The 23,551-nt window shown below is 48.9% G+C and overlaps 7 protein-coding genes across 7 annotated transcripts; 5 read left to right on the top strand and 2 right to left on the bottom strand.

Moving 5' to 3' along the window:
• Nucleotides 1-3,859: 3,859 nt before the first annotated feature.
• Nucleotides 3,860-4,814, top strand: FPOAC1_003006 (uncharacterized protein; the record flags this gene model as incomplete). Its single annotated transcript, XM_044847578.1, has 2 exons — nt 3,860-3,865; nt 3,924-4,814. 2 exons carry the CDS (start codon nt 3,860-3,862, stop codon nt 4,812-4,814), a joined length of 897 nt encoding a protein of 298 aa, XP_044713494.1.
• A 1,489-nt stretch (nt 4,815-6,303) lies between these two features.
• Nucleotides 6,304-7,399, top strand: FPOAC1_003005 (uncharacterized protein; the record flags this gene model as incomplete). The annotated part of the gene is made up of 3 exons (XM_044847577.1): nt 6,304-6,378; nt 6,444-6,980; nt 7,052-7,399. The coding sequence occupies 3 exons, from the start codon at nt 6,304-6,306 to the stop codon at nt 7,397-7,399; spliced, it is 960 nt and encodes a 319-aa protein (XP_044713493.1).
• Nucleotides 7,400-8,360: 961 nt separating this feature from the next.
• TOM70 (TOM (translocase of outer membrane) complex component) lies at nt 8,361-10,376 on the bottom strand (the record flags this gene model as incomplete). Its single annotated transcript, XM_044847576.1, has 3 exons — nt 8,361-8,611; nt 8,664-10,092; nt 10,215-10,376. 3 exons carry the CDS (start codon nt 10,374-10,376, stop codon nt 8,361-8,363), a joined length of 1,842 nt encoding a protein of 613 aa, XP_044713492.1.
• A 1,375-nt stretch (nt 10,377-11,751) lies between these two features.
• FPOAC1_003003 (uncharacterized protein) lies at nt 11,752-12,626 on the top strand (the record flags this gene model as incomplete). Its single annotated transcript, XM_044847575.1, has 2 exons — nt 11,752-12,458; nt 12,515-12,626. The coding sequence occupies 2 exons, from the start codon at nt 11,752-11,754 to the stop codon at nt 12,624-12,626; spliced, it is 819 nt and encodes a 272-aa protein (XP_044713491.1).
• A 1,098-nt stretch (nt 12,627-13,724) lies between these two features.
• FPOAC1_003002 (uncharacterized protein) lies at nt 13,725-15,922 on the top strand (the record flags this gene model as incomplete). The annotated part of the gene is made up of 5 exons (XM_044847574.1): nt 13,725-13,817; nt 13,873-14,145; nt 14,194-14,316; nt 14,377-15,021; nt 15,071-15,922. The coding sequence occupies 5 exons, from the start codon at nt 13,725-13,727 to the stop codon at nt 15,920-15,922; spliced, it is 1,986 nt and encodes a 661-aa protein (XP_044713490.1).
• A 327-nt stretch (nt 15,923-16,249) lies between these two features.
• On the bottom strand, nt 16,250-17,717 carry FPOAC1_003001 (uncharacterized protein; the record flags this gene model as incomplete). The annotated part of the gene is made up of 4 exons (XM_044847573.1): nt 16,250-16,279; nt 16,332-17,451; nt 17,554-17,563; nt 17,624-17,717. 4 exons carry the CDS (start codon nt 17,715-17,717, stop codon nt 16,250-16,252), a joined length of 1,254 nt encoding a protein of 417 aa, XP_044713489.1.
• A 517-nt stretch (nt 17,718-18,234) lies between these two features.
• On the top strand, nt 18,235-20,356 carry FPOAC1_003000 (uncharacterized protein; the record flags this gene model as incomplete). The annotated part of the gene is made up of 4 exons (XM_044847572.1): nt 18,235-18,543; nt 18,625-18,813; nt 18,953-19,834; nt 20,243-20,356. The coding sequence occupies 4 exons, from the start codon at nt 18,235-18,237 to the stop codon at nt 20,354-20,356; spliced, it is 1,494 nt and encodes a 497-aa protein (XP_044713488.1).
• Nucleotides 20,357-23,551: the final 3,195 nt, after the last annotated feature.

Here is a 23,551-nt window from a genome sequence, read left to right as displayed (position 1 = left end):
CCCGTAGCCGTTACCAGGAACCATGCGTCCACTGCTTTCGACGTACTGCTTGAGGCGGTCGCTTTGACTGTAGGAGACTGGCCGCATGCCCGTAACGGCGTCATGAAGTCCTGCCCCAAGACTGACGCCGCCCTGACCTACTCCCTTGCCACCAATCACACTTGAAGATGCATCCGTATACTCGGAGTTGGCCACACTCTCGCCTGCAACGCTTTCTGTCGCACGACCACGGCTCTTGCCTCCTCGGCCAGGAGCAGCCACACCAGGTAGACCAGGCCACTGATCGGGAGTGAAGCTCGAGAACATAGGGGGGAAAGCGCTGTTAAGAGAAGCACCACCAAACGCGGAACCATGGACAGAAGATACATCGTCGGGAATATACGACACCATGGAGCCCAGATCGAAGTCCCGGCCTGCGGGGGGCGGGTTGAAACGCCCTCCGTTGGAGTAGCTCCCTGCCCCGAACTGCGGCTGCTGATTCTTCTGGCGGAAACTAACTTTGGGGCGACTGAACTGGAGCAGACATGCCTGGAGGTTGGTCAAGGGACCTTCGACGAAGCACTTGCGATCCTTGAAATGGACAAGCAAGTTATGCCAGAGCTCGTGCTTGGATAGAACCTTGGGGTTGCCAAGAATGACAAGACCGTATTTGGCTCGAGTCAAGGCCACGTTCAAACGGCGGGGGTCGGACAAGAAACCAATGCCTTGGTTGTCGTTGGATCGGACACAGGAGAGGACAATGAAATCCTTCTCACGGCCCTGGAAAGCATCAACCGAAGCGACCTCGACCTCCTTGTAGTACTCCTTCTTATAAGTTCCCGAGTTTTGCATAGTAGTCACAATATAGCTTCGTTGGCCTTCGTATGGGGTAATGACACCAATATCAGCCGGCTTCACACCAGCCTTGAAGAAGCGAGTGACTGCTTTCTCGACGTTGGATGCTTCCGTGCGGTTGAGATACGATGTTCCCGAGGCAGAAATCTCTTCGTGGCCCAAATTAGACCAGAACATCATGGGCATTTCGCCGACAGGCCAAGGGAAGTCAACATCCTTGCGCAAGCGATTCTCATGGGTGACACCATTCTGCAGACTACCGTCGTAAAACATGTTGGAAGGGAATTCAGAAAGGCAAGGGTGCATGCGGTACTGGATGTTCAATCGGATAGGAGAAAGCTTCAGATTGACCAAGCGCTCAAAAAGTGACTGGTTAAGACCGGCCTTGGCAGCCTTCTTGTTCATGATGACAGGACCAAGTTGCTTGTGATCACCCACAAGGACAACCTGTTTGCATCCAAGAACAAGCGGGATCATGCACTCAGGCTCTGCTGATTGAGTCGACTCGTCGATCAGAACATTTCTGAACTTCATTTTGGATAGGCGGGGATCACCAGCACCCACACAAGTGCAACAGACAACGTCGGCATTGTTGAGAATGTCGCGCTCGGCAATTTTGGTGAGTTGTTTATACTTTTTCTCATCCTGACTTGAAAGCTCACCCAGCTCGTTCTTGAGCTGCGAGAGCTTGACGAGCTCGCTGTTGTGCTCCGACATACGGACCTGTTCATGGAGAGCCAAGAAGCTAACAGACGATTCGACATCCTCACGGGATTTGGCTGTGAGGCGGACCACCTTGAGCCCAGTGCGGTGAACGCGCTCGCAAAGCTGATCCACGGCGACGTTGGAGGGTGCACAGACTAGAACCTGATTTCCACTCATCTTGGCTAGATGGTAAATGATGGTGGCAGAGGTTACGGTCTTGCCAGTTCCGGGAGGTCCCTGGATCAAACTAAGGGGCTTCTGTAGAACTGCTTTTATCGCACCGACTTGGCTAGGGTTGAGATCAGGAAGGCCAGGAGCAGACCACTTCTTAGGCAGGTTCGTCTTCATAACTTGCAGCTGAACCTCGTGGCCCAGAAGAGTGTGGAAAATGTAACCAGATACACTCATGTCGTCGACAGCGAAAGTTTTCATGGCCAGTTGCATACGGTCATAGGATGTTGCTTTCCAGACATAATCGGCCGAAAAGTTGTGAGACAGGTCGGTGGGAACGAGCTTCTCGTTTCCAGTCTTGCGCAGCTCAAGCGTAACTTCGTCAGACTGGTTGTTCGGGATCTTGATAACATAGCCGACTCCTTCCCAGGGGGATCGTAGCTCGCCCTTGTATCGTAGACGCATCTCATCACCAACAGCAAGCTTAACGTCACCGGATTCAATCTTGTGGAGGTTGAAGCTGACAAGATGCTTGTTGTTCAGACCATAGTCCCAGCGAACCAAAAGTCCATCTTCAGATTGCGCTTCCTTTAGTTTCTTGTCGTAGTCGGATTCCATCTTAACCAAGGGGCCGAAGATGTTCTGATAGTGGTAGGGATCGTCGTAGTTTAGTAGGACAGGCTGGGGATCATCATCAATACTGGCTGCCTTTTCAAGGTCAACTACTGTCGCCTTAGGTTCAATTTTCCACATCTCCTCCAGTTTGGCAATCATGTTTGGCGTAAGGTGACGAGCTCTAAGTTGCTCGGAGTCTGACGGCGTCGCAACTAACCATGGCAAAAAGGCTCGCTCTTCGATCAGTGGTTGCCATCGTGATGTATCCCAGTTCATGTCCTTGTTCGAGGTGTTGGCAGCACATGGCTGCCGACAGAGAAGGACAACAACAGTATCAGACTTTGCTGGGATGAAGCCCAAAAGGAAGGCATTCTTAGTTCCACAATTGTAGCATTCCAAAACGGTATCGCCGAGGGTAGACTCTGGGTGAAGCTGAACTTCTTTGTGCCGAGCTCGAACGAGGTGGTTCACGATGTGGGTCGAAGTACCGTTGCCTCTCGCACTGCAAAACCATTTATTGCATGTGAGACATTTCACGACGCATCCCGGAGAGTGAATACCGCAATATCTAACTGAACGTTAGTAAATGTTAAGTAATAAGGTGCCGAGCAGTCAACCTACGCGCATGCATGAGCCGGAAGTTCCTTCTCCTCGTCTTGGCCCTTGAGCTTGAGTCCATTCAGTCCATCGACTGGAACGCTGTTTAGACTGTCGTTATCGTCTTCTTCGAATACTTCAGTTTGGTTGTCGTCATCGTCAGCTCGACGGCGGCCGTTTCGATCTCCGTATTTGGCATAGAGTAAGCTCTCGTCGGGGTCGATTGTAGAAAGATCATCAGCTCCTGCTTTGATAGCAGCAGCGGAGTCGGATATCAAATGATTCCCAACATGGGTGAAGGCGCCCTCCATATTGGCGTTGTGTGGAGTTTGGTGGTGGCTCGTAGGGTTTTCCTGCAAGAAGACTTATCAATCTAAATCCCCGCGTTGAACAAGGTAGGGCAGTGGCGACGCAGCAGACGAGGGCAAGGTTCGGACTGCTGAATGACACCAATAGTGAGTGCGACTCACCTACAGCTGTTGTTCTTTCGAAGAGATCCGTCTAGGAGGCTTTAGGGCGGCTCGGGTCGAATTGTGAAAGTGTTTGGGAGTTGTAAGTCGCTGGTAAGGCTCACATCATCGCGGGAACAAATGCGCCGGAACAGAAGTAGGCTAGGCTGCGAGAAATACTCTCGTAGTCAAGCAGAATCAACGAGTAGCACAGAATCTCTCAGAAAGCACGTCACAGAATTTGGCTTCAGGAAATTGTGGCTTCTAGTGAACCAGGAATTATATCCAGGTGAACAGCTGGACCCTCTTTGCTTGCAAGTGAGTGGGACATTTTGCGCCCACGTGATAGGTGGTTCTGTTATCGGGTCCGTTCGATAAGGAACTTTTTCTATCTAGACTTTTGTAGTGGCGGCCAGGAAATTTCATATCGACGGCCAATTTCTGGAGAGAAGTCCTACTTTTAGAACAAGGCTACATTGTTCTACACCATGATCGTAAGCCCAGTCGAAGTTCTGTTCTATGATGGTATGAATACTGACATTGATTATGTAGCGCAAACAAGCGCGCCAAAGGCGCGACTACCTATACCGACGAGCTCTTCTTCTGCGAGATGCCGAGATCAGCGAGAAACGAGCCAAGCTGAGGTCGTCTCTCGCTTCTGGCAAGCCTTTGGACCCTACAATCGCCAACGATAAGTCTTTGCGCAAGGACTACCAGTACGACGAATCTCGACCTGATCTCACAACCAACGAACAACTCGACCTCGACGACGAGTATGCCCAGCTTTCTGGAATTGTCGACCCGCGTGTGCTTGTGACAACCTCTCGAGATCCTTCCGCCAGGCTAGCAGCTTTCGCCAAGGAGATCAGACTTCTTCTCCCCACGGCTGTTCGCCTCAATCGTGGAAACCTCATCCTGCCTGACCTGGTGCGCTCCGCCCAGTCAGCAGGCCTCTCCGACGTTGTTCTTCTTCATGAACATCGAGGTACACCGACTGCTTTAACACTGTCCCACTTCCCCCATGGCCCAACAGTTTCGTTCTCTTTGCATAACGTCGTTCTCCGCCATGACATCCCTGGAAGCGTGCGTGGAACCGTGAGTGAGTCCTATCCTCATCTCATCTTCGACGGCTTCACTAGCCGTCTTGGAGAGCGTGTGGTTAAGGTCCTGAAGCACATCTTCCCTCCCAGAGAAGCTATCACGAGCAAGAACAAGGTCGGTAACCGAGTTGTTACATTCAAGAACATTGAGGATAGCATTGAAGTTCGCCACCACGTTTTTGTGAGGACCGGGTATGACAGCGTTGAACTGGCTGAGGTTGGTCCACGAATGACGATGCGACCATTCGAAATTCGAAGTGGCACCCTCGAAAACAAGGACGGCGACGTCGAGTGGCATCTCACGCAATATACACGAACCGCCAAGAAGAAGAACTATCTGTAAGATCATTACAGGTTGCGAACCGGATCAGATATCCAACTGTTCCACATCTGCTCTGTGGTCAGTTATCGTTATAAGACCAGAGCATGAAATTGGTCACATGTTGGTGTGGTAACTTTGATTCTATGTTCTCTTCAAGCTCTTGGTCAAGTTAGCACATCGTGAGTATGGCCATAATACACGACGACGCAAAACAGAATTTAAACGGAACACCGGCGTTTGGAGTTTTACAATGAAAAATATCAAACTAGGTGGTGACGGCTTTTAACAACTGGTGGTCATTCCATGGTGGAAGGATTGAATGGACTCTCAAAAGTGGATGGTAGCTATTGGCTACCTACTAAGTGTTGGCCAACATCAGCACTTGAACAAGATTAGTAACAAAAGGATTCGTGCAGACACAAGCATCGACATGGCTTTGTCGAACTGTCTCTGGAGAGCACTTGAGAACTCAAGGCTTTCGTTTCGCCTGTATATTCATACATACATTGGTCCTCGAGCTGCGATCATAGTCTACTCAAGTCATATTGAACGTTAATTAAACCATTAGAACCAAACAAACCCTTGTCTTGGCGGTCTTTGAATAGAATCCTTAATGGCTCAGCCACAAGAACATGTCCGGCGGGTAAGAAGCTAACCCAGGACTGACACATGTCAGTCTGTATTCTTGTCGATCGGTCTGAAATCCATGTCTTGACCTCACTAAAATGCTCAGCCTGCATGGCAAGGGGCTTATGGAGCTTCGCAATCGCAGTCAGACGCATCATATTGGATGAGAGATCGGAAAAGCCCTTGACCAGGGTTACTTCTGGAGACTGACCCAGTTCGCTCTCCAGTATTCCTGTGCTGAACGTTCGCGTCTAGTGTTTACAGCAACCCGCCACTTGCGTAGGCAGCGCTCCGAAATTGCCGGGGTAAGGGACTAAAGTATTAGAAACCCTCATACATAAGCTGCGCATATTCTCACTCAGTCAACAATTGACTTTGGATGATTTTAGACCTTCTCTTTACATACATTTTCTCTCCCAAAGAATCGTCGTCAACCCATCTTAATTGCCGATCTTAATAAGCGAGTGTTTTGTTTCCTTCTCCTTGTTTTGCTTCTCAGTAGCACTGTTATCCCTGCCCGCTCAACCGACGAAGATCAAGCTTTTTTCCGATCCAAGAACCTAGCTTCCTACGTCACGCTACAGCGGTTGTTTCCAGAGTTCTTCCACTGAAAGACCCGTGCACCTTCCACTAAAAGTCAAGGGTGAAGACCAGGACGCCACTGTGCACTGACACCGATTGGATACCTACCTACCTGCCTGGACATCATCCAATTCCGACCCATAACGTAGGTACATATTGGTCCTAGCGACAATCAAAGCTCAGTCGGGTAGCTTCATCTCGTCACTTTTGCCGGTCAGCCTTTTATTAGTCGTTTTTGCTTCTGCCATCATCACATCCTTCTCCCAGCCATTGCTATATCCTCCGAGCATAACTGTTCATCATGTCCTACGATCAGTACAACCAGAACCCTTACCAACAGGGCCCAGCTCAGGAAAGCTCTCATGGTTACAGCCAGGTACGCGCGTTCCTTGACACTTGAAAACTGACCACAATCGTGCTGACTCGGATGCTGCGTTTCAGACCAACCCATATGCGCAAGATGCGCCAACCCATGGCAACAACCAGTATGAGATGCAAGATTATTCGCAACAAGCTCCTGCTGCCAGCTCGAGTCTTTCGCAACAGGAATTCCTAAACCGCGTCCAGAAACTTCGCGATGAGATTAAGGGTCTGACCAATGACATCGATCACATTGGTGTGCTCCATTCGCGAACTCTCGGCAGCACTGATGGGTCCGCAAACCACGAGCTCGAGCAGTATGTCTCTCAGACTCAGATTCGCAACACTGCTATCAAGGATGGAATCAAGGGACTAGAGCGCGACCTTGTAAAGACCAATGACAGCTCTCGCACCACAAAGAACACCCAGTTGCAATCTCTCAAGACCTTCTTCAAATCTGAGCTCGACAAGTACCAGAGCGTTGAACGCGATTACCAGCAACGATACCGTGATCAGATTGCTCGTCAGTATCGTATTGTCAACCCCGATGCATCCGAAGAAGAAGTTCAAGAAGCCGCCAATGCCGATTGGGGTAATGAGGGTGTCTTCCAAACTGCTGTAAGCAATCCCCCGAAAGATGGGCTGAGATAATTCTCATGGTTCTCGTAACTGACGTATATCTCCTTCAGTTGCGAACGAATCGCACCGGGCATGCCAGTTCCGTGCTTGGTAACGTTCGCGCCCGTCACAGCGAGCTCCAGCGCATTGAGCAGACTCTCTCCGAGCTTGCTATCCTCTACCAGGAGCTTGCCACTATTGTTGAGCAGCAGGAGCCCGTTGTTCAGGCCGCTGAACAGAACGCGATGAACACTAACGAGCACATGATTAAAGGTAACGAGCAAGTCGAAGTTGCCAAGAAGCACGCCCAGAACCGTCGTAAGCTCAAGTGGTGGTGCGCCCTCGTCGTCCTACTTATTATCATCGCTATCGCTGTCGGCGTTGGTGTCGGCGTCAGTGTAGCCAACAACAACAAGTAGGAGACCGGGCCGTTGTCTTCGACGCTTCTAATGTTTTTCGCTACGATGCCAATGTTACGCTTGTTACGTGTTTTTCATCATAGATATCTCGACGACGTTTGGGCCTTGTTTTCTCTTTTCGCTCGCACGATCAGCGTATACGACATCCCATTTTACCGTATACCGCATTCCGTACTTAATTTATATTCTCTCCTCGAAGCGCCTAAGCGCTGAGGCTCTCATTTTGGTGGGCGCGTGGAGGAAACGGTCGGGGCTTTGGCCGCCAGACCCATGGGTTGTTAATGGTTTTATGGCTGCTTCTCGGGGTGGTTTTTTATCTTGGTCACTTCTTGGCCTAGTTGTGTCTCCTTACCTTTGCTTGTAGGGTCACCTACCAATTCTGCGCAACGCAACAAGAGGCGGGCGAACGAATGGGAGGAGTATCGTCGGTATTGTACGTATTTATGTGGAAACATGATCCAGAAAGGGTTCTGGGATGCATGAATAAGTGAAGAGATCCTCCAAGATTTGATATCAGGCCTTTTTAGCATTCATATTTGAGTCTGTTTTGAGCACAAGCTATTCAAGCACATGGCAGAAAACGGATTGACGAAGAAACGACTTAATTTCTTGTTTCTTCGATACACCATATATTTCCAAGCCTGTTGAGTACCTGCTCTGCGCCCATCCTCACGAATCCCCAACATGCCTAACAAAGAGATGAGAGAAGTGCTATTATATACAGGTACAGTAGGGTTCAGATGTGTGCATTATAGTTCCCAGCTGCAAAGCATTGCATTGGACTTCACTTGTTGATGAGGCGAGACAGCTTCGTCGCTGAGTGAGCTCCCTCAATAGACAGAGGGTGGTGTGATCGTGTCCTGCATCCCATCCTAATTCAACGCCTTCCTTTTTCTCGTCTGCTCCAAATTCGTACACTTTACACGCCGTTCTGGCCGTTGATCTTTTGTCTCATACGCATTTATTGAGGTCCCATGCGAAGGCCTCCAGGTCCGGCACCACCTGCCAACTTTGCTGCCAGCTTGGGATACTTCTCCGTGACTTGGACTTGTGTTCGGGTGGCCTCAGCATAGGACAGGGCATTTACGATCTCGCCTTCAGTTCGGGCAAGCTCGGCAGCACGCTCGAAGTACTTGAGGGCAGCAGGAACATTGTTCTGCTGAAGGAGGAGCTGAGCCATAGTAGCAACGGCGATATCGCATTCGGGGTCGACTATTCGGTAATTAGTATCTGTTCACACTGGTTTGGCTTAGGCATCACTCACTAATAAGGGCCTTCTTGCAAAGGGCCTCGGCCTCCTTAAAGTCTTGCTTCCACTGGAAGAGAGCCAAGGCCTTGTTGATGAGGGGCAGAACGTTCATAGACATAGGCTTCGTCTGCTTCTCCATCTCCATGGCGGTGTCGAATTTTTCGACGGCTTCGGAGAAGTTGCCCTGGTCGAGGAGTAGCTCTCCGTAGTAGTTGTAAACATCGGGGACCTTAGGGAAGTTCTTGATGCATCGTCGGAAAGTAGCCATTGACGAGGCGATCGAGCCCATCTTGTACTGGGTAACACCTAGTTGAATGTGAGAGAAGATGAAGTCCTTATCGAGGTCGATCGACTTCTGGTAGTCCTTCTGAGCATCGGCAAGGTCGCCCTTGATGAAATGAGCCTGGGCACGGTGGTAGTAAACATCGGGGTCGTTCTTGTCCTGCTCGAGGGCCTTGGCGAACTCGGCCTCAGCCTTTTCAGGCTCGCCAAGTTCCAGGCTGATGCTGGCGCGCTTGATGTAACTTTGCGTCATTGAGGGATCAAGCTCAATGCTCTTGTCAAAGTCTTGTGTGGCCTCGGCGTGGTTGCCGAGCAGAGTGCGGAAAGTACCCCTCATGTTATAAGCAAGTGCCTCGTACTCACCCAGGTCGCCGAGCTCCAGGGCCTTTTCGAAAGCTTGTCGAGCCTCCTCGTACCCATCACCGGTCTTCTTCTCCAAAGCTTGGAGACCAATCTGCACCTGTCCCTTCCCAGTATCGGGGTCCAGCTCTTCTGAGTCCTCAAGACCTTCGGGGCGAGGCTTAGGGCGGAAGCTCTGAAGATAGTTGCCAACGAAGATGGGGCTAGGCAGCTTAGGTGGTCGAGAGGCCATCATCTCCTTAGCCTTTTGCTCGGCAAAGGTCTTAAGAAGGCGCTCGACAGCCTGTGCGGTGGACTCGCTCTTGAAGTTGTCGATGATGCATGAAGCTGTAAAATCGAGGAGAGCCTCGGAGTACTTCTTCTGATGCTCGTACGCAGTAGCGCGGCGGTTGATGGCCTTGACATAATCGGGGTCCATGTTGATGGCGGCGGTAGTATCCTCGATCACCTGATCCCATTCGCTCATGGCACTGTGGCAGGCGGCTCGGTTGGAGTAGAAGACAGGGTCGGCCTTGCAGAGGATGGCCTTGGAGTAAAGCTCGATAGCTTTGTTATACGACTTGTCGCCGTAAGCTTTGTTACCAGCCTGCTTCAGTTTGGCGGCGTAATCTTCACGCTGTTCTTGAGTAAGGCTAGAAACTGACTCCTCGTCGACGTCGGGCAGCTCCGGCTCAGTCTCAGCAGAAGCAGGCTTGGATTGGGAGGGGCTGGTTGAGGGTGCTTCCTTATCAGCTTTGCGATCCGCTTCCTTTCGCTTTCTCCTCTCCTTCTTGCTGATCTTTGGTGTTGTGTCCTTGGCGCTCTACAGATTTGGATAAAAAAGTTAGCCAATAGTTACGGGAGTTTATGGTTTGGTATAGAGCCGCATCGTTCGGGCGACAATATCAAGAACGGCGTCATCAAGTGGACGGTGGAGGGACATACGTTGTCATTGAGGTAGTAAATCACACCGGCACCCGTAACAGCAATGCCGACACCAGCAATGGTGTAGACGACAGTCTTGTTCTCTGACGCCCAGTGTGTTAACCGCTCCCAGAGACCAGAGGAAGGGTCGACGGGGACGAGGGTTGGCTGGCCCGGAGCCATTGACGGAGTTGGACCTGACATTGCAAAGCCTATGAATTAATAAAGAGGATCGACCAGATGGTGAGGGAGGAAGCGAGGCCGTCGATGCGGGATTGAAGGAGCTGAGAGAGAGGAGCCGATGATGTAGAGGCGCAGTATCAATCAAGCAAAACCAAAAATCAGTGCAGTGTAGTAGTGTAATGGTAGGCAGGTGGTAGGTTAGTAGGTTAGTAGCTTCGGCGGCGGGCTGGACGGGCTGGCTCAACCTTGGTCCCGTCGCAAGAAAAAGCTGAATGGGATGGATGGCTGTGGTTCGAATTTTGGCGCGCCAGTGGTGGGGGTTTCGCGGGCCGGGTCCACTGAAAGTTTTTCCGATCAGCACCACCTGCGGGCAACTTTTAGTTTAGCAGTCTACGTAACTTAGTACCTACAGTGCAGTATAACCTGCCTGCCTACTACCTTAGTACCTAGCAGTCTACAATATTTGTGTGAACTGAACTAGATTCAACATGATGTTCGCAGTGACGCTATAGATTCGATCTTCCCCATCCATGTCACTGCCCGTTGGGTCTGGCCTTGTTCGGTTTGGTGGTTCCATGGGTCTGCAGATGACGTCTATGCCTGAGGCACTAGGTCGGAGGGGCCAGTATGGAAACCAGATCACGATTATCTACCTCTTTCTAGATAACATGTAAGGCCTATTTTCTTTATCACAAGGCGGCTCATCTATATCTAATTGCCCAAATACTGACCCATCTACCCATGCATGCATGGCAAAGAACGGGAACATGCGAGGGGTTTGTGATCCTTGATGCTCGCTTCAACTGCTTTGTCCTCTCTGCGGCCCCTGTCACTCATGTCTAGCGGTCTGGTGATTTCTGCGAATAATAAGGTGATGTGTTGCGGGGGCCTCTATTATGATTCGGCACTCTCCTACAAATATATGTATATTACACATATGTACGTGTATGTGCGTACGGATATTGTACCAGATCGATCTAGAAACTCCATTCATGATAGAAATTATGGGGAGCGCAACAAGCGAATGCATGCTTAGGCATGAATACATTAGATGCTGTACATACATGTAATCTGCCCGCTCTAAAATACATTTCCTTTGATCTTTCCAAGGGTCCATGTAAAACTTAAGCTTGGCAGATGCTCGTCAACAACATATATGAATCAGTCACTCTTCAAAGCCAACATAAGAAGCCAGATAACGTGCCCTCGATGCATTTCAATTTCACTCGTATTTGGGACTTAATGACTAATTTTGACCCATTGACGAGAATTATCTTGTGACCCCATTTCTTCCTCCTTCCATACTTTCAACAATCTCTCTAATCCAAACCAAAAGCAAGTCGTTCGGACGACCGTGGAATCTAAACTATAAAAAATGAGTCAAGAATTCTCTCTGTTTACATCTATGAGATACGACCCGAGACTTAGGCACATGAAAAGCAGTGGACTCGGTGACAAAGGCTGGAACTTTGAGAACAGTTCTCCTCTATATATGCTCGACTTCCACCGCGACCGGCTTCTCAGAGCAGCCACACATTGGAAATGGCAACCTGTGATCGATAGATTATCGGGTGATAGTGGTCTTTCCTCCCTGGCCCAACTCGTTTCAGCCAATATTGAAACATCTCAGCAAACACCGTTGAAGATAAAACTAGTCGTGTCTCGAGATGGTGATATCAAGGTTGAGCAACTCAAGATACCTGAAACGCCCTTGCAGAATTTATTTCCGGCTCAGCTTCCACCCCCTGCCCGTGCTTCATTTGACGATGAACCTGGGAAAGCTACGGTTTTTAGCCTTCTAGTGGATTGGCCTACGACTACAAGGTCCGAGTATACCCACTTCAAAACTACAAAAAGAGATGTGTACGATGCTGCCCGACAACGCGCCGGTATAACATATGCGGATCCTGCAGAAGTCTTGGTCATCGACCAAGACGATGGTTCTATCATGGAAGGTACATTTACTACACCTTATTTCTGGAGGAACGGACAATGGGTCACACCACCCGTTGCGACACATTTCAGCTGGAACGAAGGGAGTGGTGGTCAAGATGGGACATCCAGGCGCTGGGCATTAGAAAGGTATGTGTAGCTGTTGATCGATGATCAATACGAGATGAGTGTTAACTCGAAACTAGAGGACTCGCTTTTGAGCAAGCGATCAATGTCAATTCTCTGGTTCATGGCGAGGAGTGTTGGATCAGCAATGGTGTCAGGGGCTTCATTGCGGCAACTGTCTATCTTGAATGATTAACTAAGCCTTGATACAACACTGAGAAACCCAACGATTAACAGTGAGGGCTGTATAACCCATCCTCTGGGTATCAGAAAAACTGACCGCCGGAAACATGAGGGATGACATTAGTAGGTCACTTTATGCTCCTTAGACTATAGTTTTTAGACTACTTATTTATATACCGTAAGGCTTAGGGGGCTATTTTTTCTACTGTTTATTGTAGAAATATTAAGTCACTTGCGAACTCGAAGGGTTTATCGGGGAGTTGACACGGCGAGTACCGTCATAGATGTGGCAACACAAGACGAGGAACCATTGGTTTGGGATAGGGAAGCAACAAGACTGTATTCATTTATTATTCGTGTCAAGTTGGCAGTACGAATAATTCAAAGATTACGCTCTTCACAGACATAACTTCGGAAACACATGCACTCATACCCTAACATAGATAGCTCACCTTTAATAGGTATACATGCTCGGCGCAAGGGATGCTGTTACGACAACTTGTGATAACTTATCTAGTACGATGTCGTTGGACGCCTAATTCAGACGTGGTGATCGCATCTTTAACCTTAATTTAGGTTATAATGCCCATTCAACCCTTCTACCTTCTATCTATTGGTGCCAAAATGCCACGAGCTATTCATTGGTTTGAGTGGAAAACAACACCAAATTTGCTGTAGATAGGTACATGATGGCCATGGTGGTTGGAGTTGCCGGGTTGACTCGGAGGTGCAGGGTAACACGCAGTGACCAGTTGCACTTCACAAGCACACGCGTTTCCCAGAACCTTCAACACCGTGATTTCATCCGAAAACTCCCACGATAAGAAGCGCTCCATAGTACAAAGACAGCGATATCATTGATCGTGAAAAACCTGCTAATAGAAGCCAAGTGCGGGCGTGCCGCGCTTTACCCGCTGCATAAATCGGTCGTTGGTGGTTCACAAAGTACACAACAGAGGTCATATCGCATCTTGCGGGTGAGACAAATTCATTTTCTCCATATTGAGAAACAGAAGACAGTCTGCTGGTTCCACGAGCACCAATTGACAGAAAGGCTCTGGGAACAATAATCCAACAACGACCTTTCTTTCGACCTGCCTTCCAGCCATGACTTCTGAGACCCAGGAGGTAGCGATTGCTGAAGGGCGCCGGTTATATGGCGCCAAACAATTTAAGCCTGCTCTTAAGCAGTTCACCATAGTATGTAGCAAGCACGCATAGACTTGGAATCATTTCAATTGCTGACATTCAAAAGGCGATGCAACTATGTGCATGTACTCGACAAGGCAAACGCCCACGCTGCATCTGCAAGAACTTCGAAAAAGTAGCATCAGAAGGTGGATCAATCTTCAATGAGGCCATGTATACTTGCGAGTGCACAATTCGAACGACGTTCAACAAATGCGATAACAAGCTGCATATACAAGCCCTTGACTATCGTGCTGCAACCTTTGAAGATATGAAGGAGCTTGAGCGGGCCCAAAAGGATGCAGAATGGATGCTAGAGCTCGCCCCAAGACTCCCAGATGTAAGAAATTCCTTCCCTCATACAACCACAGTATGTTTACCGTTATAGGGTTACTTGCGACTTGGCAAAATACTGCGTCTTCAGAAAAAGTACGAGTTTGCCTGGAAAGTGTACAATGCAGGGATAGAGATGGGAAACAGCCACCATCAAGCTGAATCACCCAAGTTCAAGGTAGGCAGCCTTTACTTTGAAGCCTAGAGAATCAATGCAATTGTACTGAACTTTCTCTAGAAACTCCAAACAGCCAGACAACCATTACATACTCGGTTTTACCGTCGAGACCCATTGAAGAACCCCCCCGAGATTATCCAGCGCATATTCAATTACCTTGATTTCGCCACTCTTGTGCGATGTACCTGTGTCTCCAAAGGTTGGAGACGGTATCTCTCCAGTCGTGGCAATGAACGCCTTTGGCGAACTCTTCTGTTCACCAACAAAATCCCCATCAACCGCCCTCCTGGCATCAAGTCGATCAAGAAACTCATTTCCTATTCGGGCAAGGACGTCCGTCAGATCATGATCGATGACATCTCGCGTTTTAGACTCACTCAGCAAAAGCTTCTTATCCTTTTGCAGGCATCAAAGAATCTTGAGCGTCTTGAACTTAAGGGCAGTGTTGATGAAGATCTAACGATCCCTGACACAAAGGGCATGCTGAAGAACTTGAACCATGTTACCCTCCAGGATATTCTGATCAGGAAACCCCGAATACTAAGTCCACTTCTACAACAAGCCAACGAGAGTTTACAGAGCTTGTATATCAACGGCTTACCACAGTCTACCTTATACAGCGACCTCCAGTTCCCCAATTTACCGAACCTACAGTGCTTGCGCATTGAGGAGTTTACCAGACCGAGTCCTTTCAGACTAAGCACGGTGAGTTTTAGCTGAATGACGACTGGTACTCGTGCCTAATTTGATACAGTGGCAGATAGCTCACAAGACACCACGCCTGCAGCAACTCTACCTTCAGGACGTGCAACTCTCAGCCGAGATTCCCACAAACGCGGAACTTGATAACTACTGGCCAAGATTGAGAGCGGTTACAGTGCACGGGCCTGATGCTTGTGATTTGAATACTGCACAAACCATTCGGCAGCTTACCTCGATGCGAGGTAGGCATACACTACAATACATGGACTTCGACTTTCGATGGAAGCTTGATCACGAGGGTCCGCTTGGACTCACAGTCATTTTGGGGACACCGAACCAAGAGCCGGAGATGCTTACAACACACGGGAATAATAAGAACTATCAGTATACAGACCTGCGATCCCTGCGTCTTCGCCGAGCCATGGTACCTCCCCTAAAGCTTCGAAAGGTGCTTCATGATACTCTCGCAGCCCAAAAGCTCCACACCTTGGATATTGCCTTTCCTCTCGACCACCAAGGTGCTCCTGAAGGGTCTGCCAGCACTCAACACATCCAAAATCATTCATGGCTTCGTGGAGACCACGGCATTAGATGTATTGGCATCTCAGAGTTCAGATTCCGTGCGTACCCCAAAACTGATGATGAGATGTATCTGCCGGGTTTTCTTGCCAGCTTCCCTAACCTTGAGGTCATCGAGATTAATTCGTCGCACTACGACCAGCGCGAATTCTGCACCATGATTGATGCTATCATCAAGGTTACCCACTTGAAGAGAATATATCAAAAGACTGTTCTTGGCGACTGGAAAGATAAACTCAGTGAGGCAACTAGGAAAAAAGGAGCGGAACTAATATGGGGGGACAGACCTCGAGAGTGGCCGCTTGCGCTGGGGGACGGTTCTTGAGTCTTGAAAGGCTATTGTGTGTTTCCGAACCTGGCTCCTGAAGATAGTCCATACTGGACACTGGCGGAGGCTTAATCTCACTACACGGAGTCCTTCGTCCTCACAGATGATTGAATCAAACTTTAAGGGAACAATTTTACATTCAGAAGTACTCTTTTGTACACTATCAATATCCTCTGCCGCAATAACATGAGTTAACATTTTTCGCATCCGAACTCTGCAAACATCTGTAACTTTAGATATTGATTACCCGTCTAGGCACACTGATGCTGACGCCCCCTATCATAGTATGGATAGATATTTATAGAAAGGATAATTTCTGCCCGCCTAGGCTCTTCCGACCTTAAAAGACAAGACCTGCGCATATTTTGTCAGTAGAGAAATTGTAAAGAGGGAGTTCTTGACCAACATCATTCTTGCCCACAGCAACGGTATCGTCTTCAGATACTCGGATATTTCCAGCACCTTCAACAAAGGCAATAGGTGCATCACCCATAACCTTGCGGGCCACATCTCCAACAGTGCTCCCTTTCTTAACAAGAACGCAGTCTCGGAAGACAAACTTGGACTCTGAGGCGCCAGAGCTGAAGGTGGACGTGTTCCGGACAGGGAAGATAGGGACGAGACCAAGCAGCTCGGCGGCTTTCGAAAGCACCTGTACAACGCCTGTAGATCCAAAGCGGTAGAGTACCATATCCTTGAGGTTCTCAATTCGGGTGCGGTTCTTCTCATCAAGGTCTTTGAGACCGCCGCCAGTAGGATCGCCTTGCTCTATCAGATCCTCTTTGGTATCAACGAATTCGCTACCTTCGACATACTTGATATAGCCCTGCTTGGCCATCTTTCGCAAGAAGATTTCCGAGATAGCCGAGCACAGTACAATGGTGTTTGGGTCCTGCTGCTTGGCGATCTTGGCGATGTTCTTGTCGGCATCCGGATGGTCAATCTTGTTGAGCGCAATGACTGTAGGGAACTTTTCGTCGATGAAGGCATTGACAACCATTTCGACAGTTTCGTTCGACCAATCCTCCAAAGGCTCCTTGACACCGCAACGATCCAAAGCACGGTTCACAGTCGTCGATGTTGATCCGTAACCGGAGAACTGACCTTGCAAAGTTTCCGTGGCTGTTGCTTTGATGGCTTGGTGTCTTCGTCGGATAGATCCCCATTTTTGCATAAGATTACCGAGAACCCAAGCTACAATCTCGCTGCGCAGCCATGCAATATCCACTGAGGGGTCATAGCCTCTTGTCTCCTTGCCTTCCGCATCAACAGTACCGGAAACATCAACAACGTGGATAAGGGCATCTGCGTGACGCAAGTCATCAAGGAACTTGTTACCCAAGCCACGACCCTCGTGAGCACCAGGAACCAGGCCAGCAACGTCAAGAAGTTCGATGGGCACAGAACGGCGACCCTCCACGCAGGCACCGTAGTTAGGTTTGCATCTGTCTGATACGTTGAAACGGGTACAAGCACACTCGATCTGAAGGTAGCCAATAGCTCGCTGAGGATCAATTGTGGTGAATCTGAATGCACATGTCAGCTTTCGCGACAGATAACAGCTTACAAGAGCGCATATAGTCAAGCACGAAGAGAACTAAGGAGTATAGAACAAGGGCAAAGCATACGGGAAGTTGCCTATGTAACTTGCGATCAGCGCCAAGTTGCGGCAGCTTTGGCCAGGGTCTTTCTACCAACCAACTTTGGATGTGGCGTCCGTCAAGCTGTTGAGCGTCGAGCTCTTACCAGCCGAGGGCTTTCCGACAAGGCCAATGAGGGGATCTCGAGGCATGGTGGAGGTGTGCTGGTGCACTAATCAAGGGTTTGGTATGAGGCTCAAGTGACGGCCGAGCAGCTAAATCGAGCCCTGGATGTGTAAGACCAGGGTTTCGATTCCGCAATGAGGGCCGGCGGCGATGCCAGGAACAGGACAATACTGGTCCTGCTAATGTTTGGCGATTTTATGGATGTCAGAGTATGTCGTATTTGGTTCCAGTTTTGTGGAAATAAACAGCGCAGAGCTTGATATAGGTAGGATGTAAAGAGATAAACCTTCATGACTCCATAGCATCGAATCGGCCTCACAACGTAAAATTGGTTCTCGGCCTAAAGAGGCTGAAGTGGGCCGAATTTTTTTTAAGTGTTGGATGGCTATAATCCGGGTCTGCCGAAACCGGATCTTTCCTGTGCCCATTCAAAGTTGCTTTTAGAGTGTGATATCCGCAGCAAGAACGAATAAATAAGTCATGTCTCTTGTTTAAAAGCTCCACTTCCCACTCAACACCATCCTGTCATCTCTCTCTTATATCATGTCTTCAAAATCGACTCTCCCTATCGACATCTTTCCCACTTGGACACGTTTCAATGACGTAGATTTTATTAATGCCAAACTACAAGAAACGGACGGAAAGGGAATTGGGCTAGTCGCCGTTAACAACTGCGACTTGACTGAAATAGCAGCTGCAGAGGAAGAAGATAATGCAAAAGAGCCGCGGCATGGAGAAGCTGAAACCTTGCTGCGAATTCCTCACGATTTGGTTCTTTCAGCCTCCACAGTTGAGGATTACGCCAAGGTTGATCAAAACTTCCGCCAACTCATGGAATCTGTAGGACATAATGTAAGATACGGCCGAGTGCATTGGACTCCCAGACTGGCAAGGTCTACGAACCCGTCTAAGCACGAGCTAATCTTGTCATAGTCGGCACGGGGTAATATTCTGCTATACCTCTTGGCGCATCTCGTTCTGTCTGGTCGAGATGCATCGAGCCCGAGAGGCCCTGCGTCAACGCCATGGACAGAGTATCTAAAATTCCTGCCTCGTGACGTTCCTGTCCCAACAATGTGGTCGGAAGTTGAGCGAGCTCTTCTCCAAAGCACATCACTAGAGGTAAGTGCTTTTGCAAATACACGAACATGTACGGAGTTGCAGACTCGGTAGTTGCGGAACCGCAGTAATTTTTGACGGACGCTACGATGGACGGAGAGTTTCCCCGCAACAGAACAAAAGGACTCTAACGATGCTATAGGCTGCATTGGAAGCCAAATTCTCATCTCTAAGCAAGGAGTTTGACGATCTGACCGAAAAATCGTCGGTGCTGCCTTTTTGGAATTCCTTGTTTTGGGAGAAGGGAACGGTGACCATCCAAGACTGGATCTTGGTTGATGCATGGTACCGATCACGTTGTTTAGAACTACCTCGAGGGGGAGAAGCCATGGTCCCTGGACTTGACATGGCTAATCACTCGCATCATCCGACCGCTTACTACGACGAAGACGACAAGGATGATGTTGTCCTGCTAGTACGATCCGGGGCAAAGGTGTCGGCGGGGGAGGAAGTGAGCATTTCGTACGGAGAAAAAAACCCCGCAGAAATGCTCTTTAGTTATGGGTTTATTGACAGTGAGTCTACTGTTGAGGGGCTCAACCTGCCCGTGAAAGTACTTCCCGATGACCCATTGGGTAAAGCCAAACTTCACATCTTTGGCAGGTCACCTTCTCTCAAATTGTCTCGGTCAGATGGACAGATAGACTGGCAATGCCCCTTTGCGTACCTGATGTGTCTGAATGAGGAAGATGGCCTCGAGTTCAAAGTCCTTCAAGGAGAGGACGGAGGGCGGGAGCTAAGACTTTTCTGGCAAGAAGAAGATGTGACAGAGCAGGTAGGCCACTTTGAAGATCTCATCAAAAACCACGCCCTCTGCCAAATCTTTAGGCTTCGAGTGGTTTCTGTCTTGCATGAGGTGGTGTCCGACCACCTTGCTGAACTCTCCTCCGAAATCTCCCATGATCAACTTGAGCCATTACGCCGGGATGGACTCGTGAGGGATGGCCGTCTCCAAGCAGCAGAAAAGCTCAGGGCGATTGAGGCTGGCGTGCTGGAAAGCGCTGCTGTGGCCATGGACAAACAGGTACGTGCTACTCGAAGCGATTGATGATTTTTGTTCTTTTCAATACAACCCACGAAATGAGTTCTCAGTAAAACCAAGAAAAACCATCGATCAGCCAAGTGGCCTTGGAGATGGATAGGGTGGTAGGTGTGCTGCCGAAGTTTGCATCACTCATGGTTCGTGGACAACCAAAGGTTCATCGCTAGCCGGTGCCTTGGCATTCTTCCCCAGATTCTTTTTTGAACCCCGGAATTTCCCCTCGAAACGACAAGGGGGCTTCCTCCGCATTTTTAACCTACTAGTTCATTAATACCAAAGCCCAAGAGGGACGCTCGGTCAGACACCGAGCTTCCTCCACACAATTCAACGTCTTTTGTTGTGCATTTTGAAGAACAACGACTAACAAAATGCGTCATCGGTATGATATAGAGGACCCATCTTTTTGCGGACGACCACGTGGTAGCTTATCTCGGATCGATGGAAGCTTCTCAAAACAGACAAGCGTCGGGAGACGAAGCCAATGATGAGGACGATTTTAGCTGACCGAAGCACACCTTGTCTCGTTTCATCGGCTACTGTTGGACATTGCCGCTTTGGTTGTGCGGGGAATCGGCAATTGTTTGGACCACCAGGCTCTCCATAGGTGCTCGCGCGTCAATCGATTGTCAGGAATACCGGACGCTTGGTAGGTATGACGAGACTCTTGCGGGGCCGTCTTTGTCTTTGTCGCTGGCGTTATGACTTCAGTTCATGTACTGTACCCAACTTTAGACATTGATGGTGCATCGAGGTCCAAGCAACACCAAGTGAGAAGATCAGTTTCGAGCAGTGATTTTTAAGACAGGAAGCGCGAACCCGAACTTAGTATCTTCGAGGATGTGATGAGTTCTAGGTGGGATAATGTGCAGTTACTCATGATGCGAGACACAACGACCTGATCGGCTGGCCGATTAGACAACCACTACTCGACTTGTTTGTAGCTTTCTATGAACAAGGGAAAATACCACACTGGAAAGCTTTGGTGATATATAGGGGCTAGCCTATCATATAATTTGTACCACAGCCATCAAGTAAAACTGCTGAGCGTGTCTGTGCCTACTGTGCTCATTTTGCAGACCGAGGGCCCGACAAGACATGAGGGAGTCTAGTCCCGGCAACAGCCAAGCCATATGGCAAGGGAGTATCCCGAGTAGATGCACTGCGTTCATCGAAATTATAACCCCAGGTTTTTGCCCTGCATCTGGGTTCTGTTAGACTACGATTTCTATTCTCGGATTGTCGTGGAGAAGCACAATAAAAAAGTGCCAGTTGCGGTTACTACATCCACTCCTGTACCAATACTAGACATAACCCCTCTCAAAGAACGGGATGGGTTCATCTTCCAGTTATTAACGAGAAACGAATTGCCACAAAGACACAGAAATGGTGATCGGAGTACGAATAGGTATTCAAGATCATAATTTACCCTTGGGTGACGAGAATAGATACGAGCCTTCTTCTCAAATGGAGTTGTTACTTCAGGATGAAGCCTGTGATAGTGATTATGACGAGTGGCATGGGGAGACTGTATGTATACTCACTGGTATTCGACACGATTCATGGATACTGTGACTTTAAAAGCGCTATAGGGGAATACTCAGATGGCTATTCGCGGTTGAGTTGAGTCAAGACTGATGAGACAAACCCCTTTTTCTCGTTTTGATTTCTTTTTAGTTAATGGGTCTTGGTTAATGAGTCGTGTCAATGTGAACCCATCACTACCTGCTACTACCTACGTATCTGTAGTCGAAAGAATTCTCAATTCCAGCCCAGCTGTACGACAAGTCAGTTTGTCAGGGTCAGGACTAGTAGCAAAGGTAAAGATTGCCTAGCTGCGGATCACCCTTTGATCTGCGTCAGCTAGTGAACGATTGCGGCTCCGATGTGGGTCTCTCGATTGCGGCTCCCCCAGCCCTGGGACATTCAGGCTCGAAATTAAGTCTGTACAATACGTACATACTAGGGAACCAGCGTTGTTTCCAAGGCTAACATCAATGTTTGATGTGTAAGCTAGCAAGCCCAGACGTGCACTCAATCTCGAGGCTCGACTCAAAGCTTGGACCTGAACCTGGACCTGGGCCGCAATAACTTGGTGGCCCGAGGACAAAAAGGTCTGATATACATGAACGAATCGGAAGGCAGCAGGGCCATCCTTCACCTTGGTGCCTTATAATACACCCACTATACTCACAGACTTCCACCGCGGTGAGCATACCGGTGTCGTGTCTCTAATTAGTGTCAATCTGTGCTGAACCACGGTAAACTGCATTGGAATTAGGTCAGCCCGTTCATTCGAAGCCTTCTCCTTGCCTTCCTTGCCTTCCTTGCCTTCCTTGCCTTCCTTGCCTTCACCTGCGCCATAATTACACAGGTTTATGGACGACTGTATGAGCAATGTAAAACGTCAGGATCTGCGAGGGCGGGAGCCTAACAGTCGAGTCGGAAACCTCGCAAGAAGGAGCGTGAAACTGGCTCAAGTGTCAACTGTTATACTAGTGTGTGGTGGCTTCGTGGCCAGCCTTGTATGATCAGAACCCAAAGAACTCAATAACTATTTAAATGAACAACCAGCGAGGTACTACATCGCTTTTGGTTTTAACAGTATTACCGGGACGTACAATGCATGGTTGTACCATGATCGAAGCTGGGATTGAGAAGATCGCGGGGGGAAGTCAAGGATTCATTCACCACGGTTACATTCTGTCTCTTTAGATATGCAGGGCGTCGCGGTCTGTGGGAGGATCACACAGTTAGGGTCGTTCAGTAATACGTGGCCGAAAGGGGAACCGCTTTGCGGCTCCGTCTGTAATACAGATGCAAGACGAATCAACTCATAACAGTTAGTGAGCAAACACTCCGTCTACACTAGCCCAATGTTGGCACAGTATCACACAGGACAAACATATGGATACCTTGGGGCGGCACGGAAAGAGAAAAGCACCCTGGTAGCCATGTGTTCTAAGGAACTAATGTAGTGAGGGCTGTGATGTGTGCCTGAATAGGTACATACAAGTAGAGTAAAGTAGGTAAGCAGTCTAGTCCAGCGGTAATTCAGAACTTCCAGCTTGAAGGATCAATTGGGTGGGTACCGGAAACATACCGGATGTACATTGTTGCGGTCAAGGTCAAGACCAAGTCTGCTTCTTAGTGAGTCTAGTAAGTGAAGCACAAGTCCACCTTTGGAAGATTTACTTGACGATAAAGGTGAAGGAGAACAGCTGGCTGTTACAACTCAAAACATGGTGATACTAGATAGAATATGTTTCCCCGCATTCTTATTCTTGAGGGCTTTACCAGGTACATGGATTGAGGGTGCTTACATCAATAGCATTCGAATAATCTGGGGTAAGAAACCCTATCGACGAGAGTGTTTGTCTTTGAAGAAATGGCCGGGCATGGAGGCGGAAAAGCCCGGGAGGGTGTGAAGTAGTGGGCTGTTGTTCATGCTTCGGAGTGTTCTAGAGTCGTGCAGGTCGTGCCACTTACCGACCCTAAGGTCAAAGGACTTCTGCGCGCTGTGATTAGAAGATGAATAGACATGATAGAGCTGATATCAACATCATGGTCACTCTGCTTCGGAAAACACGTTCTGGATTCAATTTGTAGTTGGCGCTTGATCGGCGGAGAGATACATATGCATATCCATAAAGCTTGCAATACGCCCAATACCTCGGGTAGTTTGACCTCGGTAGAATTGGC

Source organism: Fusarium poae, chromosome 1 (genome assembly GCF_019609905.1).
Source record: "Fusarium poae strain DAOMC 252244 chromosome 1, whole genome shotgun sequence".
Lineage (NCBI taxonomy): Eukaryota > Fungi > Ascomycota > Sordariomycetes > Hypocreales > Nectriaceae > Fusarium > Fusarium poae.
The sequence above is the reverse complement of the archived record's forward strand: the minus strand, read 5'-3'. Positions and strand labels throughout refer to the sequence as shown.